The sequence below is a fragment of the Gobio gobio genome, assembly GCF_949357685.1.
Source record: "Gobio gobio genome assembly, chromosome: 15".
NCBI classification, from domain to species: domain Eukaryota; kingdom Metazoa; phylum Chordata; class Actinopteri; order Cypriniformes; family Gobionidae; genus Gobio; species Gobio gobio.
The window spans coordinates 27,240,892-27,259,421 of record NC_137108.1 but is presented as its reverse complement, the minus strand read 5'-3'; the positions used below and the strand labels follow the sequence as shown (position 1 = coordinate 27,259,421).

Genomic DNA, 18,530 nt, shown 5'->3' with positions numbered 1-18,530 from the left:
GCAACAGGTTTGAGATGCGTTTGATCTCGTTTGGTGGGTGTGTCAAAAATGTCAGCCCAATCAGCGGCAAAATGTATATAAACCACGCGGTATTAAAGAGACAGCTCACACAATGGAAGTAAAGTTGTTTAATGTGTCCGCTGGTATTAGAAGACATGATTGTCGTAAGAGTATATATATATATATATATATATATATATATATATATATATATATATATATATATATATATATATATAATCAACATGATGATGTATTTATTTATATCTTTAGCTTAATTGCAAGGCAAGTTTATTTATATAGGCTACCAAATTTCATATATGGTAATTAAGTGCTTGACATAAAGTGAGAAAGAAAATACAAGCTATTAAAAAAGTAAGAACTAGAAATAAAATTATTTAAGTTAGAATTGATTACCAGGAGATAAAAAAGGTTCATTAAATGGGATCGGGATGTTGTCTTTTATTCTGGACGGCAAGGCCAGTGACTGCATGTATTTTGCAGTATTAAACACGTATTTATATCGATTTCATCAGGCTCCGAAAATTCCTCAAAAAGAACACAAAGAATGGCTTTCTCGGCTGCCATAGTTACAACTCTTGCGTCAACAGAACAGGGTGTTCAACGCAGCACCGTTTCCGTTTAAAACACGTTTTGCAACGTTTTGTCGGGGCTGAACGCAGCCCTGATCTTCAGGTGTTTCTTGTTAGACATTAATCTTTGTGTATAAATAATCCCTCATATAACCTTTGTTCTTTGTCTAGCTTTGTTTATGCAACCTGTTGTCTTGAGTCATTGTCAAGTTCAAGTTTATATTTAAATTTATATTTAGCTTATGTTCATGTTCATGCTCATGTTTAAGTTCAAGTTGAGTTATAGTTAAGTCATGCCATCATCATGTTTTTGTTTATTTGTATTTGTTCAAGTTTTGTAAATAAATGCTCCACTTGGGTTCACTTCAACTTGCCTTTAGTAGGCGTATGTATGTATGTGTATGTATGTGTGTGCGTCATTGTTTCCAATGGGATTTCAGTACAAGGAAGTAGAAAAAAGTTGCATATTTAAATAACTTCAAGGGACTCTCACTTGCTTATTACAAGCTCGGTGGTCAAACAGTTTCATGCTTTAACTTTAGCTGTTAATGACTTAAAAAAACTGGTACGTATCCTCCTTTTATTTTTTAATAACATATTCTCGTGGTCTTAAATGTAATTGAGATTCATTGAAACATTATTAAATACTTCTGCATCCCTTGCATTTTGCTTGCAAATTTTAATGCAAATGATAACCTCAATTATAAAATGTGATCATTATGATTCCCAGTAAAAATGCAGTTAAGTGCTTTCCTTCTGCTGAGTTTGGCTTGGGCTCTTTGTCTTGCATCACCAATGGTAAGTTGGATAGTAGAAGGCTTATGTTATAATACATTGTCATTGTAAAGGTGATATACAGCTGTTGATTAAAAATAATATTTTTCTTAATGTCTGAGTATTGTTTCTATATGTCATATTCTCAGCCATCACCTGATATAAATGGTAAGTACAGCATAGTTACTTATATGAATATGTTAATGTTGATGTTATTGTAATGTCTCAACAGTGCAGTGTAAAAGAGCCTGTTTTCATTACTATTTGAAGTTTTGATTGCTCTTTTTTTTTTTTTTTGCTCATTTAACATTCAGATTTTTCACTAAAATTATGTTTTTGTCTAGCACTCAATTCTATATTCCAACTTCACCTCTCTGTCTTCTTTTATTTTCTTCATCATATTTTCCTCAAAGGCACTACTGAGGAATGGAAGGACATTCCAGATATAAACAAAGGTAAAACTACTAGCATATTATCTCAAGAACTCAAGTACATTTATATAGCAGTAAGGTAACATTAGGGTTTTCAACTGCCCTGTATTAGAAAGAAAAAGCATGCAATCTACTTTAGGGAATAATATGCTGATGTGATTTGCTGCTCGAGAAACATTTCTGATTTCTATCAATGTTGAAAACATTTTTTTTTTTGAGGATTCTTTGATGAATAGAAAGTTAAAAAGAACAGATTTATCTGCAATAGAAAGCTTTTGTAACATTATAAATGTCTTTAATGTCACTTTTGATACATTTCATGCATCCTTGCTGAATAAAATTATTACTTTATTTAATTTCTTTCCGAAATAAAAAGATTACTGACCCTGAACTTTTGAACGATAGTATGTTACAAAAGCTTTCTATAGATAAAAGCTGTTATTTTGAAGAATGGTTTGTGTATTTTTTATATGACATTAAAATTATTTTTAGGATTAAATTGAACATAAATAGGTTAAGCAAAACAAATGTGTTCCCTTTCGTTCAGTCACTAATGTCAGTGACTGACGAATGGGGTTTCGCTTAGAAGCCAATCATCTTCGAAATCTTAGAAAATGCCCAATGGCAGTGCCAATGCCATGGGCATGTGGAATTTGCATGCGTAACTCCGCTCCACCGCGTGGGTATATAAGGAAGTACGCTGGCAACATCGCATTATGTTTCTGCTTCGGAGCTAAGAGCATCTCTTTACTCCTGCAAGCCTGAATTCTGAAGTCCTCTCTTCAGTCTTTGACGTGGCATGGCTATCCTAAGCGCCCTCCCAAAGCCTGTGGGCTCGTCTACTTCGGTGGCGAGGTCCTGCAGAGCTACGGGGCAGGCCGTCGCCCCTTTGCACATGCACAAGGGTAGAGCCGACCCAGGGCTCTTCAATGAGCTGCGTGCCGCCACTATTCCCACCCTCCGGGCGGTGAAGGTGACCACATGCTCCCTGGGTCGGGCGATGTCCACAGCTGTGGTCCGGGAGAAACACCTGGCCTTACCTGGTGATGTGAGCGAGCCCGCCTCCTCAAATCGCCCATATTCCAGGCTGGCCTCTTCGGCGGCACGGCCGAGAACTGCACCCAACAGTTCTCGACCACCCGGAAGCAGACTGAGGCTGTTATACGTACTGCCACAGCGGCCAGCGGCTGCACCCAGCCGCCGGCTCAGTCACCTCAGCACGCTCAATGCCGAGGGCGCCCTCCCCCCTCCCACCCAGCCCCAGCAGCAGCCTACACCTGGGCCGTGGAGGTGGTTGCAGGATGACGCCCAGTCCGCTCCCCAGCCTGACCAAACACCAGGCTGGATGTGGACAACTCAGAGATGGGTTCCAGTTCTTTCCAGGGGATGGTAGCAGGGCCTCTCCTTCCCCTGGTGGAGGGCCAGGGAAAAATCCTTCCGCTGCTGGCCCCCGGGCTAGCAGCGTCAGGAAAGAACTCATGTCCCCATCTCTGAGCCCCTAGACACCGGTGATGGCAGTGTGCGCCGCCCCTGGGCCGCGACGCTCTCGTCCCTCTCTCTCGCCAGCCTCCTCTCAGAGCAGACCCCAGTGGAACGCACTTCCTTCCCTGGTCTCCTCTAGGAGGCAGCTGCTGACTGTGCCCCCACTCCGGGACGCTACACCTCCCACGTCTGGGCCAGTCACGCTGCCTCGCTGCCCCACCCGGGGTACGTCTGTGGTCCGAGTGACCCCGCTGGTGCAGTTCCTGGGAGCCTGGCTACAGCTTTCGGGACTGTTCCGCTGGTTCGCGAAGACCATGAGGCTCGCCTACGCGATTCAGTTCGCGCAGGCTCCTCCCCGCTCCGGGGAGTCCGTTACTCTGTGGTGGGGCCCAATGCCCCTGGAACTTTGCAGGTTTTTCCTGCTATAAAGTTAGATGCGATTTCACCAGACGGTACAGAGACATTACGTAAGAAGAACTTGTCGGGTGCTTTGGCACAGACACTATGCACAGATAAATCTTGTCCGGAGACTGGGGTAAACAATCGAAATGGCGCAGTGGAGAAAGTAGGAGCGGCATGTGAATCTGTGCACCTGTCTCATCTATCCATACCGTGTCTTTGAAAACGCTGTAACCAAACAACAGAGATACAGACTATTTCAGACTGCTAACCATGCCAAAGTACTCTGGGACCCCAAGGTTAAACCTAAAGGTGTATTTGGGGGACACCTAAATATAAGAAGCGCTGTACCGAAATCTGAACAACTTGAACAGCTGCTAACACATTCCAACCTTGACTTTTTGTGTATTTCTGAGACTTGGCTAAAACCCACCACTTCAAATAGTGCTGTTAATATTCCAGGCTATAACATCTACAGGCGTGACCGTGGTCATGGCAAAGGGGGCAGAGTAATGATTTATGTTAAAGGGTTTGTTCACCCAAAAATGAAAATTCTGTCATTAATTACTTACCCTCATGTCGTTCGACACCCGTCAGACCTCCGTTCATCTTCGGAACAGAAATTAAGATATTTTAGTTGAAATCTGATGCCTCTGAAAGTCCTCCATTGGCTCAATGGTGCTCTACACTCTCAAGACCCTTAAAAGGTACTAAAGACGTCGTTACAAAGTCCATCTCACTACAGTGGTTCTAAAATAACTTTATGAATCGGCGACAATAGTTTTTGTGCGCAAAAAAACCCTAAATAACGACTTACATAGTGATGACGATTTCAAAACAAAGCATCATGAAGCTTCGAAGCGTTATGAATCACTGAGCCGAATGATGATTCGGATCGCGTGTCAAACCGCCAAACTGCTGAAATTTGGCGATTCAAACCGCTGAATCGACTCAGTGATTCATAACGCTGGTCATCAGGTTCCTGAGGGGAGCGAGGAGACTGAATCCTCCTTGTGCTCCCGTCGTGCCCTCTTGGGACCTCGCAGTAGTCTTAGATGCTCTGCAGAGGCCTCCCCTTGAGCCTTGCGGTCAGTCGATCTTAAGTTCTTGTCAATGAAGACAGAGCTCCTGACCGCTTTGGCCTCCGTCAAGAGGATAGGGGACCTGCAGGCATTTTCGGTTGACGAAGCGTGCCTGGAGTTCGGGCCGGCCACTCTCACGTGATCCTGAGACCCCGGCCCAGATATGTGCCCGAGGTTCCCACCACTCCGTTCAGAGAGCAGGTGGTGAACCTGCAAGCACTGCCCTTGGAAGAGGCAGACCCAGCCTTGGCACTGCTCTGTCAGTACGCGCCCTCCGTGCTTACGTAGACAGAACTCAGTGTTTCAGGACCTTAGACCAGCTCTTTGTCTGTTATGGTGGGAAGCTGAAGGGAAAGGCTCTCTCAAAGCAAAGGCTGTCTCACTGGATAGTGGACACCATTGTTTTGCCATACCAGCAGCAGGGTCATCCATACCCCCTTGGGGTCAGGGCACACTCCACTCGGAGTGTGGCCTCCTCTTGGGCTTTAGCGCATCGCTAACAGACATCTGCAGAGCTGCAGGCTGGGCGACACCGAATACATTCGCCAGAATTTATAATCTCTGAGTGGAGCCCGTGTCCGACTATGTACTTGCCTCCACTAGTGGCCGGTAATGGACTAGGCTCAGGTGTCTTCGCTTGTTCGCCATTCCACTCCACGGACTGGATCTGGCGATATTCCTCAGGTTGCTTTCCGGAGGCCCTGAGCTCCTCCAGCACTGTCAACGCCAACACCAGTAAGTCTGCGCTCTCTAGCCCAGACCCTTGTGTCAGGCCAGGTGCCTCCGTGTGCATGGTTCCCCTCCGGGCAACCCCCACACATGTGTTTCCACCGTAAGCCTCCTTGAGCGGGTGTCTTTCCCTTGGCAAGCCCTTGCCCCCCTGGGGTTAAAAATCAACCTTCGGCTGGTTCCCCTGAGTTCCCCATATGCAGCCCTCAGCGGGTCATATGTGTATTTGCTAAGTCCTCCCTACAGGTAGGCATTTTGGTGCATATTTTCCACCTGGAATATGCTTCCCAGTGTACCTTGGTATTCCTGTGTTAAGTGGGAGTTCTTCATCCGTACTAGTCTTACAACAGGGTACTCGCAGTTACGCAGGGCACTGGAAGACAGCTGAGTGGCGTAATTACATTGGGACCCCATTCGTCAGTCACTGACGTTACTCGGAGTGACTGAACGAAAGGGAACATCTCAGTTACATATGTAACCCTCGTTCCCTGAGGAGGGAATGAAGACGTAACGTCCCTCTGCCACATCCACTGTACCGCTGGAAGGGCCAGGAGTTTAGTCTTGGCTCCTCAGCAGGTAAACATAATGCGATGTTGCCAGCGTACTTCCTTATATACCCACGCGGTGGGGCAGAGTTACACATGCAAATTCCGAATGCCCATGGCATTGGCACTGCCATTGGGCGTTTTCTAAGATCTCGAAGATGATTAGCGAAACCCCATTCATCAGTAACTTACATTACGTCTCCGTTTCCTCCTCAGGGAACGAGGGTTACACACGTAACAGAGACGTTATGTGTGAGAACCTTTTATACACATATTTAACTGCAGACATTGAAATAACATGCACTGTGTGGTACAGTACACAGTACATATATTTTGAGTGTCACTTATTTTCCTAAAAAAAAAAACACAATAGTTCCTTTTTTTTCTTTTCTGACGTTGACAACCGACGTTCATAAATTATTATTTTTACTCCTATATTATCTACTGTAAATTTAACACAATTTACTGTAAACAATCACTGTAAACTGAACACAAGCATATTTACTTTATACTGAATGTTAGGTCTAAATCTCAGAGAAGGAGACATCATGATGGTGAGTTATGTTCTAAGAAATTCTAAAAGTACATTGAATATTGGATAATTCAGAAAACAGTCAATATAATATTTCTCAGGATACTTAAAACATTCTGTTTAAAGCCTAATCAAAGGAGTGCCGTTCTTGGAAATCAGTACCGGTGGGATATTCCCGTCCCCTATGTGCTGAGTGTGAATCTCAGTAAGAAAACATGGATTTCTAAAATCAACTTTTAAATTATTTTTACTTTTATATTTTTTTCATCAATTATGCATTTTTGATTGTGTAGGTATGAACTATAGAGGGGTCATTTTGAGAGCCTTTGAGCAGTTCAGACTGAAATCATGTATTGACTTTAAGCCCAGGGCAACAGAAGATTTTTACATCTCTGTGGAGAGTCGTGAAGGGTACAGTATGGTTCCAGTTATTAATCAACAATATTAGTAATATATGGTATTTTAGACTATTCTCTGATACAGCCTAAACTATGCTATACTGAATGAATATAGTATAAAACAGACTAAGTTAATAGTTAATAAACTCTTGTAAAAAATATTACAGTTTTTCTCAGTCGCTTTGGTACATTTCTCGAATCAACCTGCATCTGCAACACAGTAAGTGCATTTCTCAAAACAATTCGTACAAATAGCAAAACACCATGGATTACCTGCAAAAGCCAGTCACTTGCTCAAAATCCTTAGTTCATCTCTCAAAAGTAAATATTTGTGTTAATGAACATGTCATTGACATCAGAATGACAAGTCCTTGTGTCATTGTGTACGGATAAGACAGTCAAATTGCTTAGTCATGTTGTCAATAGAACAGTGTGCCCTGGAGGGATGTTCTGATGTTAACTATGGCTAAAGTTTTGATGACAATTATTGTAAATTGTAGGTTACACCTTATGTGGGAGTTTGATTGCAAGAGACTGGACAAGATTCACATTTACGCTTTCACTGTTTGTACACTGTAAAACCCAATAGTTGTTCTTTAGACTTTTAAATTAACTTTACTTTCCAATAATTTGTTGAACTTACTTAAAAAAATAAATAATCTGAACTATTTGCATGCTAATGCATTTGTTACTCAGAAAACCCAAGTAAACATTACACTGTAAAAAAAAATCATGTCTCCAATCGAAAATTGTCTAGTGACCGATCACATCTAAATTTTTCAGTTGGCCAAATTGAATTTTTGTGAATTGATGCAATTTAATTCACAGAAATTCAATTTGGCCAACTAAAAAATTGCTAAAAAATGTTTTTTTTTTTACAGTGTACTTGACTGGTTTGAGTACCATTTTGCCAAAGCAAAAAAAAAAAAAAGGTGGGTGGGCAAAAGGTTGAGGCGGGGGGGGGGGGGGGGGCAATTCTTAATAGACTTTTCATTAATTTCCTCCACTTCTGCAGTCATAGTTTTTCTTAGTTGCATTCACTCATTTCCCAGTCATCTTGAATTTTATTGACAATACAACTAAATATTTTGGGAGAGCGTCACATAAGCTGACATAAATGTATGTTGATTTCCTAAAATTTTGGGGTTTGGGTGCTCGAGCCCCTGCCCTTTTTCAACATGAATCAAAAGTGCCCCTCTCAGACAAATATCAATGATAATATCGTGGTCAATAAAACTAAATAAATGTGATTATTATAACATGACAATGTATGTCAGTCCCATAGAGTCTATGCTGTCAGTAGCGGAAACAGAAAAGATTCGTTCTTTCGAGTTCGGGTTTGAGTCTTTCGTTCTTCCTGTCAGTCCCATAGAGTCTATGCTGTCAGTAGCGGAAACAGAAAAGATTAGTTCTTACGAGTCTCGATTTCAGGTTTGAGTCTTTCGTTCTTCCTGTCATATTCTCAGTTAATTCTCAGGAAGAACGAAAGACTCAAACCCGAACTCGAGACTCGAAAGATGAACTAATCATTTTTGTTCTTTCCAGTACAGATTCAGCGTAATGCGCATGCGCGGTCAACACAAAATGAACGAATCACTCTCTGAGACAACTCGGTAGTCCCGAGTCATATTAAAGATTCGTTCAAAATGAACGAATCGTTCATGAACGACACATCACTAGTTCTTATTCATAAATCGGTTGAAAATTACATGGACAGACGAACTAACGTTTGTGGAACGATTTCCTGCAGTTTGTCTCATTTTATAAATTGCATCACTGACAAAATGGATTTTAACAGACAACAAACAAATCCCTGCACAAAACCACAGCAGCAAACGTCGCATTAATGGTGTTGAATTCACTTGTATTTATTTATATTGATACACCGTTTACTATTTCATGAAACTATCAAAGTTAACAAAACCCAAGTGCCACCGGCACCTACATGCCTAGTGAAGTGTAGGCTGGCGAAATGGTTACATGAAAGGAAAGGACTTATTACCATTTTTGAATATTATGTAGCATTATGAAAGAAGTCTCTTATGTTCATCAGGCCTGCAATTATTTGATAAAAAACAGCAATATTGCGAAATATATTAAAATAATGGTTTTCTATTTTAAAAGAATTTAAAATATAATTTATTCCTGTGATCACAGCTGGATTTTCAGCATCTTTACTCCACTCTTCAGTGTCACATGATCATTCAGAAATCATTCTAATATGAGGATTTAATGTCAATGATGGAAACTGTGATACTCTTTTCAAGATTCTTTGATGAATAAAAAGTTAAAAAGTATATATAATAATATTTCACAATATTAGGCTACTGTTTTTTCTGTATTTTTGATTAAATAAATGCAGGCTTGATGAGCATAAGGATATATATATATATATTTATTTATATATATATATATATATATATATTTATATATTGCCCCTTTTTTACATTTGAGCCCCTGCCCCTGACGAACTCTCTGCACGGCCCTGAAGGGAAGTATATATACATACATATATATATATATATATATATATATATATATATATATATATATATATATATATATATATATATATATATATATATATAAATTGAATGCCAATTAATGATCTTTTTAACATTTTATTGCTAACACTTATGACAAACTTTTAATTGTGTTGATATAATCCCTCTATATTTGTGACAATATCTTACTGTTGACCATGCTTGAGTCACACACAGACTTCAACATTCAGAATGCTAAACACAACAATGGTAACAATGTTTTAATTTATTTATTTATTTATTTTTTACACTTAAGACCATTACAAGTTTATTTGCTGTCGTTATTGGGGTTATACTGACAAGAGACAAAAATAATAAAACAAAGCAATGTGCCGCAATGCATTCTGGGAGTACACTTCCTCAGATCACAGATAGAATTATGTCGACACAACTTAAATGGTTTAAGACTTAATGCAATTAAGCTTACTTAATTGAGTTTTAAGTGCATTCATGCTAATTGAACTACTAAAAAATATGTTCACTTTACTCGAAGAAAACGTGGAAACTGATTGCACATAGTTTATTAAGTCACAATAGCTGAAAATGACAGATTAAAACTATGTTAAGTATAATAGTATTTAAGATGTTTGCAGAACATAATATAACACTGTTAGTTAAATGGAACTACTGAAGTATTCTTACGATTAAATCTTAAGTAAGATTAGTAAATATCTAAAGTATGTTAACTAGAATTGGCATTAAACTAACTTGATATGTATTATGTTAGCTTTCATAACTTTTAGTGAATGTTAAATTCACTTCAGTTTTCCCTTTAAGTTTGCTTTGCAAAAATAATGCAATCCTTTTTTTAAGAAAACTGAACTTGTTAGAATTTACAGAAATTTCAGTAGGCTACTGTAATTTGTTGACAGACCATGTCATTGCGATACAAAAAGGAAAAGACAGCACTGCATAGCACAGAGAAGAAGAAGAAAAAGTAGAAATGTGAACATAGGACAATCTCCTTAGGGAAAACCAGAGCATGTAGGAATTACAGTGCAGTCTTCCTACACCTCTTGACGTTCCTGTCTGTTGGGCCACAAATTCTCATCCACATCACAATGAATATCTTTAGAAAAAAGTCTAATGGAAATGTATAGAAATATGCTTGACATATTATGACAACATGTTCAACCATTTAGCATGTAAAGACTTAAGCTATGAACTAATGCTTAAATGTTGTGGGTGGGGGGGGGGGGGGTTGAGACTATTCAACAGAGACCCATTATAATACATTTTGATCAACATGACATAAGCAATTTATAATGTAGGAAACAGCAGAGACTTGTACATAATCATTTGCATGGATGTACCAAAGCATTTGCAACTTGTTCAAAGAAATGAGAAACTGCTTTTTTGATGTGCACAAGTGACACAATGATGTGAAGATTGAACAGGTAGTTTTGAGAATTTCAATTCTGATCTAAATGTACCAAAGCGACTGAGAAAAACTGTAAAATCAAAATATTAATGCACATGCTACATGAAGTGCTGTTATCTCTCACTTATTTTGCAGGTGTTGGTCATACATTGGCCGCTCATCTCCTGGAGCCCAGACTCTTTCCATTGGAAATGGCTGTGGAATAAAAGCCATTGTTGAGCATGAGTTTCTCCATGCACTAGGATTTTTGCATGAGCAGTCAAGATATGACAGAGATGATTATGTGACCATCAAATTTGAAAACATCAGAAAAGGTTGCCTTGTATTTTGATTATTTTGTTTTTTAACTTTATTTAGTTTTAAGGAAAAGAGTAAAACTGTTTCAGACATACACTGACATACTGATTCCAGTGTCGATTTAACTAATCAGCATAAACACTTAAATAAGCCATTCTTTATGAACAATCACCTTAATAACTCCATTAGTCTTTATTTTCAGGCTATGAGAGCAATTTCAATAAATACGGCGAGGACATGACCACCACCCAAGGCACCCCATATGACTATTACTCTGTGATGCATTATGATAAAAATGCCTTCAGTAACGGTAATGGATCCACGATAATCACCAAGCGTCCTGAGTTACAAGATGTGATTGGTCAACGCCTGGACATGAGTGAATATGATGCAATTGAGCTCAACAAACTCTATAAATGCAGTGAGTATTTATCACACACATCGTTTTCATTTTGCAGTTTGTTCAATATTTTAGTAGGACTTAAAGTCTGATGTAAGAGAGACCAGGGAAAACTTGTTATGAATGGGAAGTTGTAAGGAAATTATTTTTGTCTGAGTGTCTGTTTGCATTACAGATTCCTCCATCTCTTTCCTTGACCACTGCAGTTTTGATGATGCATCTCTGTGTCAGATGAGCATCTGTTCTGCTGCTGATTATGGCTGGCAGAGAGTGAAGTCAGTGAGAGGTGTCAATGTGACTGACCATACCTACTTGAGCAAAGAACAGAATGGTGAGATATGTTTCAGTCAGTCAATGGAAAGTGTCTGTTTGACATCACAGGAAGTGATTTATACTAATTACACAAAAAGAAATGCTTCACTTCCATCCGTGCAGTCACTGTACCACCCAGTTGCACACAACTATACACCTGTTTTCATGCCTGCAGGGACGTCTTTTTTCATGCACTTCAGCACTGAGGGCAGAAACGAGAATGACACAGCCAGAATGGAGAGCAAGACAATGACCCCTAAAAGAGACTGCAAAGTCCAGTGCCTGCAGTTCTACTACTATCACAGTGGTAATGAGTCTGACCAGCTCAACATCTGGATCCGAGAATACCAGAATGATGCAGACACCAGAGGAACTCTCAGACTTATGGATCAGATCACAGGTCTGCCTCTTCCTCAAGTGCAGTACATATTACGGGGAAAAACATGTAGGCCTATGCTAAAATGTTCCTGAAATGTTTAATTTCTTGCAGAACTCACTGGTAATTACTGGAAACTGCATCATGTGTCACTGAATGCAAATAAAACCTTCCAAGTTGTATTTGAAGCTCGTAAAGGAGCTGGAAACTCCAGTGGAGGCTTCTCAGTGGATGATATCAATATTTCAGAGACTGAGTGTCCCCACACATGGCAGATAAAGGACTTTTCAATAAGGGAATCTTCAACATATTACAGTCCATTGTATTACTCCAGTGATGGTTATCGCTTTCAGGCTTTATTAGTAGTGTATCAGAATGACCTTTATATGTATGTTCGTCTGGTATCTGGTGCATATGATGACCAGTTGCAGTGGCCTTGTCCATGGAGACAAATAACCTTCCAGATGCTCGACCAGAATCCACACATACAGAAGCGCATGTCCTCTGAGCAAAGCATCACCACTAACCCTGCTTTGATTTCTTCCAGTGAGAATCAGATTTTTTTCACACACACACATGTTCATATGCAGCATTTTACTACACATACATTGTTATCTCTAACTTCAAAGGGCTTTTAAAAGACACATTTTGTTGTAACAGATGGCAGATATCTCTGGGACAATCCTCGAAAAAATGGAACTCGAGTCACCATTGGCAATGAGACCGTATATGTGGGTGTTTTTTTGGCCTATACATATCGCATAATGAAAGATGATCTGACTAGAAGAGAGTTCATCAAGGGTGGTGACATCATATTTCTCTTCAACATGCAAGGTAGGTTTTTGTGAAGTACAAAATGGGCAGAATAAAAGGGCCGGTTCGCATAGAACACTTTTTTTAATGTTAAAACTATGACCGCAGCATCTCACTGCTTTTTTTCACATCTCGTGAATTAATTCTGTTTCTTAAAACTGGCCTTAAAACCCTGCATTCTTTTGCATTCTTTTCCATTCCTTTCACGGTTCACTAACACTTTCTGTGTGGCTATGATGGCATGAATTCAAATAGGCTGCTGTAATATCAGCTGAAATGATCTGAGAACATTTAGCTAAATGTTGTTTACTAATCCTGAATACTTTTTCATAGATATCTCAGGGTTACTTCAGAAAGACTCTCTACCCTGCCCTAAAGTGACAGTGAAGAATTTCAAAATGTCTCCTGATGCAAGTGCCCAGAAGGGACCATGTGCAATAAGGTGAATATCCCTTTTACTTTTGTTGTAAACTTGTACAAAAAAGGGTAGGCTTAATTCAACATTAAACACTATATTTAAGAAATAAGGTATGAGAGAATGTGCTATGTTTGTGTGAATATAATCATGACTAAATGGCATATAGGCACATCATGCAGCAACCCTTTAGATGTGACTATATTCACAGAACAGCAAGGCATAGTGACTAATTGCCTTTATAAAACGGTTACCACAAAATATTAAAGCTACACTATGAAACTTTTGGCCCTCCGGCGGAAGAATAAAACTGCAGAAGAACGGAGCCCCTAAAGCAGGAGTATTCAGTCTCTATATTTCCTTTCCAGTGACGGTCTGGCCATTTTTTTTTTTTTGGAATAGATATAAATTTCCATCTGACCCCCTGTAAAAGGAAAAAAAATTCCAAACAGCCAAAATAGTAAACACATTGGCCCTCAGAGCCAAAGCAGTTGCGTCTGAGAATTTTCCTAAAAAAGTATTAAAATATTTAATCAGTTCATCTCCATTAGATATGAATATTAAAAAGGTATCCAATGTTTTGTCAAGCTATTATTATTTTTTCATTTAGAAATGGCAGAAGGCCATGTGACAGAAAAAATACAGTATGGGGGTTCAGGGTTTTCCTCAATGTCTGGACCTGTCAGGGTTGTTGTAGGGAAATGAGCAAGGACTCAATGATGCATAGGAATGGGCTTTTTAATGATAATAATAAAACCAAAAATATGACAAAACAAAAACTACCCCGAGGGGGAAAAACAGACTTGACTTGACTGAAGCAGGGAAACATGAGGTAAAGACGACGATTCCGCACTGGACTGCAAACACAAGGAGATTAAATAGGGAACAAACAAAAGAGGGTAACGAGGGAAGACAGGTGGGGCAAATGAACCAATAATCAGGAAACAAGGTGGGCGGGGTTAGACATTAGACATGAGCACATGGCACAAAGAAACACTTGACAAGACATGTGCTCACACCAAACATGACATGAACATGCAGCTAATGAGAACTCATCAGCTGCATGTTCACACAAAACATGACAACATGACGTAGCACGTAGCCAGTGAAAAACACCAACCACGTGCTACACAACATAAGACAAAACATAACATGAAAGCGCACGGTCGATGTAAACATGAACCGTGTGCTACACAGACAGAAAAGCACACGCTCACGTGACAAGACAGAGTGACAAAACAAACACGCGGAGCATGAATGTCCGAATCCCAACACAAAACTGAAACCCAAACTAGACCGAAGTGCTGGGATCCGAACACCACGCCCGCACACAAAACACAAGGACAGAAGAGCACGCAGCTCGAGCATGCTCAAAGCTGCGCGCTCACACAAGACAAGACAAACAATACAGGAGTGTCAGGGCTCTGTCACAAAACCATGAATAAACTAGACAAAAGTGACAGAACCCTGACAGGACCATTTTTATATTTTGCTTAAAATAAGTTTCTACTAAAAATAAACAAACATAGGACATAATAATCAAAATGCCCTCATGAACAGACAACAAAGTTAACTAGTCATTTCAAAGTTTAAGTTGTCTTTTCTTGCCATCAAGTAATTTTCCCAAATTTAACAATGTTTATTATGAAATGCTCGTAACATTCTGATTAATATGCTAAATATAGATGAAAACGTATTGTTACAAATCTGGTTTGAACAAAAATGTATGACAGATAAAAACTATATTTGCTGCATTCTTGTTTTCTGCATTTTTTGTTACTGCTCACTGTGTTTCTGCTACTGTTGTTATTAACTTCGGGTCTAAATGTAGCGCTAGCATCTTTAGAAGGTGAGAGAAGCAACTTGCAAGGAATGGAAAGGGCTTTAATGAAGCACGTTTGGCTCTAAATAAAAATATTTAGAGGATATATATCGCTAAAAGATCATTAGGCTACCATAAACAACCCTGATTGTGGTGTGCACTGCTCCGTTGTTTTGACAGACGCTGCTCACTTAAAATGTAGAAACAGTCAAATGGTGCTACCGTTATCATTACGTATCGCTATTTGAAGATACCTGCCATCCATAAAGGGACATGGTGGTGGAACACAAAAGGTTTTGCGAGCCTCTGTAAAAAATCGCTCAAGTGATGTTGTGTACGAGCGCAAAGCACGTTTTATTTGCATTCAGGGCCCCACTTTATATTAAGTGGCTTTAAGACTAGTTAGTAGTTTAAAGTACTCAAAAAATAAGTAGTTTAAAGTACTCAAAAAATAAGTGCAATTAACTTATTGAGTTCATATTGTATTGCAACACACTTTTGCTGATATTGAGGTGGGATACATAAGGTTAGGGACAGGTGTGGTGGTCTGGGTAAATTTAAGGGTAGGGTTAGATGTAAGAGAAGGGACAGCAGTGTAATGATAAATGTAACTACAGAAATTAATTACAGATGTAATTACATACAGGTATTTAAAAAAATGTAAGTAAAATGTAAAATCATGTAGGCTACACATACAATAAGTGCATTGTATCAAATGATTAATTAAAATGTAAATACATAGTAGTTAAGGCCACCTAATATAAAGTGGGTCCGCATTCAGTGACAGGATGCGAGCGAATGCAAATAGCCTATCTTTGCGAGAGAACACAAATATCTTTGCGAGAGAATGCAAAAGCTTTGCAAAATACTTTTTCCTCATATCTCATATTTTTTCCACCACCATGAATCAAAGTGTATTAAGATGATTTTTGCACTCTCTCTCGTTGATGACATTTTGAGCCATATTTATTTAAAAAAAAAAAGCTACATAACATAAATATACATAACCTAAAAAAAATATATACACTATATATATATATATATATATATATATATATATATATATATATATATATATATATATATATATATATATATATATATATATATATATATATATATATATATATATATATATATATATATATATATATATATATATATATATATATATATTAATCAAGTTCATGCTATTCTTTGGTTCCTTTCATAGAAGGTCAGAGCTTTGTCATTTCATTTTAAATGATTATTGTTTAAAACAGTGTTCAGAGTTTACTGAAGGAAATTGGATACATTAATGTAGCATCTGATTGAATAAACCTAACACTATCTTCCCTTCTAGAGCTCTTCCCACACCTTCTACACCAAAACCCACTAAGTAAGCCACAATCACATATGGTCAGATTTTTTTATGTGGATGGAAATTGTTGAAAAAATTCCTACATTTATTTTTATTTTATGACTTTATGACTGCATTAATTTATTCTATGACTTTACATATAAAGCAATACGATTTGGGAGGCTGTGTTATAATGTGTATATAGTCAATGTCATCATAACTAAAGTGTTGTGAGGAGTGATGCACAGTATATATTCACAAGTTAAACAGATACCATATGTTAAAACTACATATTTTTACAAAAAAAAATGTAATACGCATATGTATTAAGTGGTATTCTTCTGTTAGAATATATGCTGATTTCAAAATAGCATACTACCACACTACTCTCACTATTACTGCAATATCTTTATAATGATTGGTATGCTATTCTGAATTCAGCCATAGTCCCTGACATAACAGAACTAATTCATAAAAATAATAAAATAATCTGTTTATGGTGGTGATATAGTAAATAGGTGTTTTGCATCATAGTTCTTAATATATACATAGGCTAATATCTACAGTATATAATATTGTAGATTTATGCACACTGCTTTGACCAATCAGAACCCATATTACATTTAGTAAAATTAAACAGTTACTTATTTCATGAACACTCCAAACTGTACGGTATCAAAATATATATGATGAAATTAATATTTTCCATTGAGGTGCAATTGTGTAGACAGACAGTGTTTTGAATTCATCATATTTATCATCACATCTGTATTTCTCTCCTCTTTTAGTGAATGTCTGGACATATTTTGCAATTCCAGTGCCAAGACTGTTTCTTCTCTGATCCTCTTGGTGGTTTGCCTCCTTTTGTTGGTGAATTAAACACGAGAAGCCGCTATTAATCACTACCCAGTGTCCGACTACACAATAGTTGTAGTGTTCCTGATGTAAAGAACATGTAAAGTTCCTGGGCTGGATACCATTGAATGTGCATTTAATTAAGCTCTTTACACAGATTGTGTCTATATTCACTTGCCTGTGATAAAGCAATCAACATGTTAATCTTAACTCTAAATCCAATGATTACAAGTGTATATCTCTTTAATGTTTCACAGATTCTCTTTAAAGTTTGATTAAAAATTGCAATATCTGAGACTCTCCAAAGTGCCAAATTATTGAAACATTTTGGTGACATTTAGTGGTATCATATGGTAGAGCAGTGTTTCCCAACCTTTTTTCGGTCATGGCACCCTTTGAAAATGTTCTCCATTTTGTGGCACCCCCTTGCATACGTTATGTTAGGGGTGTAACGGTACAGATTGCTCACGGTTCGGTTTGTATCACGGTTTTAGGTTCACGGTTTCAGGTACGGTTCAGTATTTGCTATGTTCAGGGAAAAAAGGACTACTGTCAAATAAAAATAAAGAAAATAATAAGAACAAATAATTTAAATACAAGCAGCAGCACAAATAAATACTATTACGCAAAGATAGGCCTACTAATAAAATAAACTATGCTTTTCAGGTTTTTCAGGTATGAAAAAGTCTAAACACTGTAGGATATATGTGTGTTTGCGACATACTTTTGACCAATCACAGGCTGTATCTCCTATCTCATCCTCTAACTTCATCTTCTAGCTATTCAGGAGTAAATACAAAGTTTTAACATTTGTTGTAGAGATCGACCGATATATTGGATTCCAGATATTTTTCCCGATATAAACACTCTAGCCCGAGGTGCCCTAATGACTACCGCCCTGTAGCACTCACACCCATCGTTATGAAGTGCTTTGAGCGGCTGGTCCTGGAAAACCTAAAATACTCTCTACCATCCACGTTGGACTCACACCAGTTGGCCTATCGCAGCAATA

The 18,530-nt window shown here is 38.4% G+C and overlaps 1 protein-coding gene across 1 annotated transcript; it reads left to right on the top strand.

Moving 5' to 3' along the window:
• The first annotated feature begins 1,055 nt into the window (after positions 1 to 1,055).
• LOC307138092 (meprin A subunit beta-like) lies at positions 1,056 to 17,820 on the top strand. Its single transcript, XM_079836232.1, has 16 exons — positions 1,056 to 1,158; positions 1,324 to 1,391; positions 1,517 to 1,535; positions 1,781 to 1,822; positions 6,558 to 6,589; positions 6,694 to 6,772; positions 6,861 to 6,978; positions 11,025 to 11,203; positions 11,389 to 11,607; positions 11,762 to 11,917; positions 12,074 to 12,298; positions 12,389 to 12,820; positions 12,935 to 13,108; positions 13,421 to 13,529; positions 16,667 to 16,702; positions 17,452 to 17,820. The coding sequence occupies exons 2-16, from the start codon at positions 1,329 to 1,331 to the stop codon at positions 17,540 to 17,542; spliced, it is 1,974 nt and encodes a 657-aa protein (XP_079692358.1). The 5' UTR covers positions 1,056 to 1,158; positions 1,324 to 1,328; the 3' UTR covers positions 17,543 to 17,820.
• The last annotated feature ends 710 nt before the right edge of the window (positions 17,821 to 18,530 follow it).